Source organism: Urocampus carinirostris, chromosome 18 (assembly GCF_059441175.1).
Source record: "Urocampus carinirostris isolate Australia breed hairy pipefish chromosome 18, RoL_Ucar_1.0, whole genome shotgun sequence".
Taxonomy (NCBI): Eukaryota; Metazoa; Chordata; class Actinopteri; order Syngnathiformes; family Syngnathidae; genus Urocampus; species Urocampus carinirostris.
In genome coordinates this window covers 12568136-12576098 of record NC_142366.1, presented here as the reverse complement: position 1 = coordinate 12576098, position 7963 = coordinate 12568136, and the positions used below count along the sequence as shown (strand labels likewise).

At 38.8% G+C, this 7963-nt stretch overlaps 1 protein-coding gene across 3 annotated transcripts in view; it reads left to right on the top strand.

Moving 5' to 3' along the window:
* The first annotated feature begins 684 nt into the window (after positions 1-684).
* Positions 685-7963, top strand: part of rbm33a (RNA binding motif protein 33a) — a 43654-nt gene continuing 36375 nt past the window's right edge. For all 3 annotated transcript variants that reach the window (XM_088322109.1, XM_088322110.1, XM_088322108.1), the window contains exons 1-4: positions 685-933; positions 3166-3244; positions 3418-3466; positions 3537-3607. In XM_088322109.1, coding sequence (XP_088178235.1) covers positions 915-933; positions 3166-3244; positions 3418-3466; positions 3537-3607 — 218 coding nt within the window. In that variant the 5' untranslated portion in view covers positions 685-914. The remainder of the gene's footprint in view (positions 934-3165; positions 3245-3417; positions 3467-3536; positions 3608-7963) is intronic.

Sequence of the window (7963 nt, the reverse complement as noted above, 5' to 3'; positions counted from 1 at the left end):
TTTCACTCTCTTTTTCTCTGTCCCTCTCTTTTTCTCTGTCTCTCTCATTCTTTCTCTCTTTGTCTCTTTCTCTCTCCTTCCCTCTTTCTCTTTCTACAGTATCTATTTTTCTCTTTGCCTCTTTCTCTCTCTGGCTATGTCTCTCTCTTTCTTCTTTTTCTCCCTATCTATTTCTCTCTTTCTCTCTTTCCCTCTCTTTTTCTCTGTCTCTCTCATTCTTTCTCTCTTTGTCTCTTTCTCTTTCCTTCTCTTTTTTTCTTTCTACAGTATATATTTTTCTCTTTGCCTTTTTCTCTCTCCGGCTATGTCTCCCTCTTTCTTTTTTCTCTTTGTCTCTTTCTCGCTTCCTTGGCCATTTCTTGTCTTTCTTTCTCTTTTTTCTCTCTCTGTCTCTTTCTTCCTCTCTCTCCCTTTTATACTTTGTTCTCTCTCTCTCTTCTCTTTCTCACACTCTCCTCTTTCTTTCTGTTCTTTCTTTTCTTTCTCTCTCTCTCTCTCTCTCTCTCTCTCTCTCTCTCTCTCTCTCTCTCTCTCTCTCTCTCTCTCTCTCTCTCTCTAATCTATCGCCTGCACCCTGAGAGCGTTTTTTTGGTATTATGTGACACCCCTTTTCAAAAGGGTTGTGTGCCCTTGGTTTAACTTGTCTGGTTTTCCTCGCCTTGCCGAGGGAGGTCGCTGTTGCTTCCCACGCACAATGGTTTGCTGGGAACGGAAGCACAGTGCTCTGCCATGTTGTTTGTGCACTGCTAGTTAGCACTTAGCATATTTTGAGCGGCGCAAATTTTCCCTCGTCGCGTCTCAAGGGCCACTCTTAGAAATATTCTCCTTATCGAAATGTGGTCTTTCTAAGCAAATACCAAATGATACCCCAAGCTGTGTAGTCTCACTCTGCAAACGGAAAGCGCTCAAGCATTATGTCGGCTAATGACGAGGGTAAGCGGCTCTTTTCTTCCTTAAGGGATGCTAGGCTACCTTAGCCTAGAGGCTAACGTTAACAAATAAAACGAATATATGCTTGTAGGAATAAACCTAAGTCTAAAATATAAACTCAGTCCGGTATTTTATTTTTTTAGTATACGAGCAGGTGGATGAGATTTAGTTTTTCGAAATTAAATCAAGTATCTTGTTTGACATAACGTTGTTAAAATACCGAACTGTCATTTAATAGTTGATCATTCATTGTTTTATTGCTATTGCCTCATCCAAACTAATAATGGTTATTTTTTAAGTTGTCAGTTTTGAATTACTGCTCAGTGCATTGTTTATATTTGTATTACGTTTACGTACGTGGAGTATGAAGTAATACCTCAGCACTTCTGTCTTGCCCAGGTTGTATGTCACGTTCACTTTGAAATGTACGATATTTAAGTCATGCAAAATCGAAAGCAAATGTGCAATGATAAATGTTTTATGAAACAAAAATATGCAGATTAATGCACCATGCTATGTTTTTGCGGAAGTCAAGGACTGTTTGCACAGAACATTTATTCAATCGACTGCACAAAAATGGCAGGAAAGGCTTATGAGAACGAAAATAAATCATTATAAATCACACACACACACACACATATATATATATATATATATATATATATATATATGAGGGGGGAAAAAATAATTATTTATATATATTTATTTGTGTGTGTGTGTGTGTTCGACTATTTAAATGTGTCACTGAATATGTAATCATATTCACAGAGCGCATATAAATGTGGTCCAGATTGATAGATAGATACACTGGAGATCAAAATTACTACTCATCAAAAAATGAACAATTTCGAAATAATGTCATTTTGACTGTCCCACAGTAAAATTACATTTTATTGTGTCTATTTCTTGGATCTACGACACTTTGTTCACAAAATGAATAATGGCATTTCACAAAAAACATTTTTAATAAACGCACTCGTCAAAATTAAACCAAGCCACAGTGATTTGTATAGCCCTCAATCACAAATGGTTTCAAATGGCTGCACAGTTCCACAGTAATAGTTACAAATTATGGAACACACTAATAAAAACTCAAGAATAACAACGGTTTTGGCATGGAAAACAATTCTGAAAGTTACAACAGTCAGCATTTATTAAGAAGTGTACAGGCCTCTGCTGTAAATGGCGGCCACAGGTTGGCACTAGTCTCCCACACAGCTCTGGTTTAATTCTGCTCATAACATTCTCACCAACATGCTCTCCAGCAAAGCTCAGTCAAGCTTTTTTTTTTTTTTTTTTTCTAATGAAGAGTTCCGTTACTGTAGAGTGGGCCTTTAGTCCAAATGCTCTTAAATGATGAGACAAATCCTTACAATGTTCAGCACTAAACTGGTAAGCGATTTCAGCTGCAGTGTGGAAACGATTACCCATTGGCTTCCTCTGCAGTTACTTGTCCTCTCTTGCATTTGTGTTCTGTGGACGACCAGGTTTCTTGGGCAACTTGAATGAGTTTGTTGTTTCGTAACGATTCAATATTCTTAAAATCACAGATTTGGAACAATCACCTTGTCTTGCTATGGCTAATAGGATCGTCCCTTTTGTTGTTATGTGGACAACCTCCTGCCGTAGGCTTTCAGTCACTTTAGAACACCCCGACATCTTGGAATGTCAGTGAAATATGCAGTTAGGAAGCTAGTTAAATAGGTATTGACAGATAATAAAGGAAATTAGCACTGTGTGCTAGATAAGCACCATTAAGTGGGAGGCACCTGGAAGTGTTTTCTAATTTTGATGAGTGCATTTTTGGCAAAATACAGTTTTTTTTTTGTTGAAATCCCTTAAATTTGATTAAAAAAGTGTTGTAATAGCATGATATAGACACAAAAAAATGTCCTTAAACTGTTGAGCAGTGAAGATGGCATTTTTTGGAATTATTCAATTGTTTGTAAATTGTTCTCTAATTTTGATCTCCAGTGCAGATACATATTGAAATAGTTTAAGTTGAGCGCTGGTTCTTTTCAATCTACGCTAACGATAAAATATTGTATTACTGGTTTGATGCAAATTATTCTGTGAAAACCTCAAATAATTGTTATTTGCAGATTTGGTAAAATCAAAAATCGTGAATATTTTGCGCTGATTAAAAGGATAAGCTGACATTGTGTCAATTGTATATAATCTTACACATGTAGTGTCTGTAAGGAGGGCATCTTACTGTGTTTTATTTTGGTGTAGATTTATCATTTGACGAATATGACAAGCCTGGAACAGAGCGTTCTCGAAGGAGGAGGGGTGAAGATGACGACATTGAAAGGTAAGTCACACCCACTGGTCGAAACTTTTTTTGTCTTGTATGAGTTACGCAAAATTACTATGATCCAAATGGGCTTTTTATGTGAAATTGCAATTAAAAGATTTGTAATGACAATGATCATTTTCAGAAGTTTGAAATACTTAATCTGTTTCTAATGGATTTTTCATCAAAAGTGACTTTGAAGAAGATTTGCTGGAAGAATTTTCACCATCTGGTAAAAAGGTAATACGCGAAGCCTAAGAAGTTTATGTTTACATTTCCATTCATGTTTTAAACACTGTTTCTCCTCCAGAATCTTTCTGAAGATGAAGACGAAGAGCTGAATGATGCTCTTCTACAGAGTGACGATGAAGAACACACAAGGTGAGTCTGTTGATTGCCTCCTCACAGATTAAAGTTTACGCCTTGAATTTCAACAGTTAGGGCTGGTAATAGGCATAAATTGGCAGACATTTTTTTTGTTGATCTTGTCTGAATTATTTATTTGGCAAAAGACAAATTAATTTTAATAATTGAGCTGCTTAAAACATTTTCAGGGTTCCCCTCAAGGTTTTAAAAACTTTAAAAAGTTTTAAATTGGGTAACCGCAAAGTAAGGCATTTAAAATGTCTTAAATTTTTTCTTTAAGTCTTAAATGTAACCCTCAAACGTCTTATTTTCCCTTGTCCTATCTGCGTGATAAAGCTAATAACTGTATAATAAACCAACTAACAAAATAATCTAATGTTGTATCGTAAAATTCTTCTTAATTTTCTCTGACTTTTATCAATCTCTGACCGATAAAAGCAATGTGCCGGTCAGAAAATCCAGATCTGGTTGAACCAGGAATTGAGTGGGAAGGGGGTCTTCTAGCTGAAGCCCAAACTATTTGCTGTGGCGGTGGTGCACCCTGCAGGGTAACGGTGGCAGTTTGGCGCGGACCTCCGTCACGGGGTCGCCCAGCCAATGTCCGCAACCTGTCGTGGCGGGGGCGTTTGGGCGCTGAGGTGATAACCGCAGCAGTCGGGTGCAGACCTTCTTCATGGCGTCACCTAGCTGTCATCATTAACCCATTGCAGCAGCGTGCTGCTCCGCCACCCCGGACAATTCCAGTTTGAGGGGAGGGGGGTGCGTGACCCTCTTATTCTGTCCCGTCCTCTTGACGGCGGCGGCTCGTGAGTCTCCTCGGTGCCTGGGTCGGTCTGTACTAGGGGCTGCAATTAACGATTATTTTAATAATAAATTAATCTGACAATTATTTTTTCGATGAATCGTCTTCTTATTTTAAATGTTGAAATTTTTGTGGACAAATGAGAAAATAGTGCACCAAACAGAATATTCCACAATATTAAACAATAAAAAAACCAATGTTTGCCAAATAACAAACAAAATACATAAAATTTATTTTGGAACAAGAAACAAATGCAAATGTGAAACCCCAGTAATGTGATTTTCAACATTAAAAAGCAAAAAGTAACAACTTTCGCTTTTGCTCATTAACTCACTCACTCTTCCTTCTTTGATAACTTTGCCTTGCAATGCCCAAATATGAGCATTTCAATGAGGACCTCCGTGATTACAGTTACTTGCTGAGGCGTGCATGATGTGTCTTTCTCATCATGAAGCTTGTCATTGTTTGCTGTTTTCCATTGAGATAAGAACACAGTACAAGTATTATTATGGCAATATTTACAAGGAGACATTAATCACCTAGACTTTGCCAGAAAAGTAGAACTTCATGCTTAATCTTAAACCTATTAACACAATTGTATGCAAGTTGAGTTTTTTTTATAAAGCAAAATTAAACACTGCTTAAGCTTACTCCCTTCGGGCACATGTTTATGATATTATTGTATTGTTCGGCTGATTTCTTTTCTTGTGTTGGGTGCAAATAATTTGCTGTTCGCTTTTGTTAATTAGTGGTTGGTACTGATTTTTGGTGCTGTGCCCAAATAAACTTCATTCTTTCATTAAATGAAATAAAAAGTACCGCCCTCATACACTATTAAGCTAACAGGCAAACACTAGCACATCAGGCAAGTGACCAGAGACTAATGTTTTGTTTCCTCACTTAATCATTCACAGAAAATATAAAAATTAAAACTTGATGCTCAATCCATCACCATTGTGTGAAAATTGAGTTTTTTCATGTAGCACAATTAAGCACTGCTTAAGATGATTTAGCTAAAAAAAAATCTCCCACACACGAGCGCAGTACTTAATCAGCTGAAATGCAAACTTTAACTTTAGCTAGCTACTAGAAACGGGGTTATGTTTCCACACTTAAAAATGCAAATAACAAATGAATAAAAGCAACTACCGGTAATGAAATGATCTGCATTTTATATAGTGCTTTTCAAGTCAATGAAGACTTCCCAAAGCGCTTTACAATGTGATTCACATTTCCCAATAGCGGCTGTGCAGCCATGTAAGGCGCTAACCTGCTTATTGGAGGCATTAGGGGTTCAGAGTCTTATTTTTTCCAAGGACACTTCAACATGTAACGCGGGATTCGAACTGCGATCTCTTGATCCCAAGACGAGCGCTTTACCTCCTGAGCCACTGCCACCCCGTAATGTAGTGGCTCACGCGGCCACTTCATCCTCCCCAGTAACTCCATGTTTTGGTTTAAATTTGGATTGCTGCCTCACCATTGTGGTGCTCCTGTGCTATATTACTTCTTTGGTTTTGTGTTTTGTTGAGTTCTTCCACACTTTTGCTGACTTTGGTCGAACAGTTTTCCATGTCTGCCATGTTTCATGAGTTGAATTTACCGTAGCCTTTGAAAATAGTGCCTGAGTTTTCACTCCACCCCGCTCTGTTATGCTCGCTGACTCGCGATGCGTCTGACGTGACTAGCTCCGCTACATGCTGAGTGACGCAATCGCCCGACACAACGAATCGAGGAACTAATTAGTTGCCAACGCTTTGAATCATCGATTTTTATTCTATCGATTCATTGTTGCTGCTCTAGTCTCTACAAATCCTCAACCCCCGCGTGGTCTTGCAAACAGCAAGTTGAAATTCCAAGTTGGATAGATTTTTTGAAAAAAATATATGCAAGCCTTGAGGCCATGGTGAGCTTTTGCATAAAAAGCTGTAATAAATTCTGAAATGATGTGGAATCAACTGTTGTGTTGAAAAGTCAGGAAACTGGTTTCAGGATTTGCCCATGTAATTAAAGGGACTGTGTGTAATATTAAGGGCTTCCCAGTGGTACAAAAAACATTGATTCTAATCTATCCATCTATCTACCTTGGTCATATCCGTGCAGAGGGGTGACCGACAGCAAGCCAAACACATACAATAACAAAGAAAATAAAAAGGGAAAAAATGGCAAAAAACACACACAAACATTTTTGGACCATAGCCAACCCAAATGCCCAAATACCCAAACAAGTTAAGGACCTCGGCACCCAAGTTAGTCATGCTTTCGTCCCTCCAGATGAAACGGGACACACGAAAGTGGCCATGTCACTCAGGTCAGGGTGACACAACACACTCTTTTGTTCAACAGCAGGGCCCGACAGCTTTCACAGGTTTGCCCCTGCCGCATCATAAAGGTGCCCTGCCTATCCCTTAGAACACGTCCAAACATCCCACTATCCTTTTACAACACCTCTCCACTCATTCCTATCACCAACAATAACTCTAGCTTTCACTAGATTTAGACCTCTTTCCTGCTGTGCACTCATAACACCATCCATCCACGTCAATCGCGGCCTTCCTTTTTGTCTCCTTCCATTTACTTCCGCTCCGTAGATCCTCTTCAACACTCGTTCCTCATCCATCCTCTCCATGTGTCCAAACTACCCGAGTACTCTCTTATCCACACGCTTGCTCAGTACCACTACTACTCCAGTTCTGTCTCTCACAATTTAATTTCTCAATCTATCCAATCTTTTCACTCCTAACATACTCCTCAAACACTTCATCTCAAAAACATTTAATTTCCTTTTCAAATCTGCGTTCAGGCTCCAAGTCTCTGCACCATACAACACAGTCGGCACAATCACACTCTCATGCAGTCCCTTCTTAACATCCATAGTCATAGTCTTGTTGCTCATCACTCTCCTCAGAGCACCCAAAACCTTGCTTCCTTGATTCACTCTGTGCAATAAATCCTCACACTCCATTCCACCAACTGCAGCCACATCACAACCCCAAGTACCGAAGTCTTTCAACTTCTTCCAGCACCTGTCCATTCAACCTTATTTCTAACGCCATGCCCACTCCATCACGTGAACACTTCACCACCTTACTCTTCCCAACATTCACGCATAACTTAAGCCTATCACATACTCTTTCAAACTCCATGACCAACCTTCTCAATGTTTCATCAGAATCAGCCACAAGCGCTGTGTCATCTGCAAACAACAACTGACTTACCTGCCACACCGTTCCAAAGATTTTTAAAATAGACAAAAATACACTATCATACCAATGTCTACTGGTATATATGTATATATATACATATATATATAATATATAATATAGGTCAAGAAATTTGTATTTCTTTTACACCGTGGAATCCTTTCTTGGATTAGCGCCATGTTCTTCTGGCATCCTGCTGCCACACTCTGCAGCGTATGACTGGACCTCGCTTGTACCAGACAACACAGGGACATCTAGTGGTGTAATATTACACATTGGAGCTTTAAAATGTTAACATTAGCGAAACAGAAATTAATTTCATTATCAAACTAGGAAGTCTGATTATCACATTTGCGGTAAATGCCC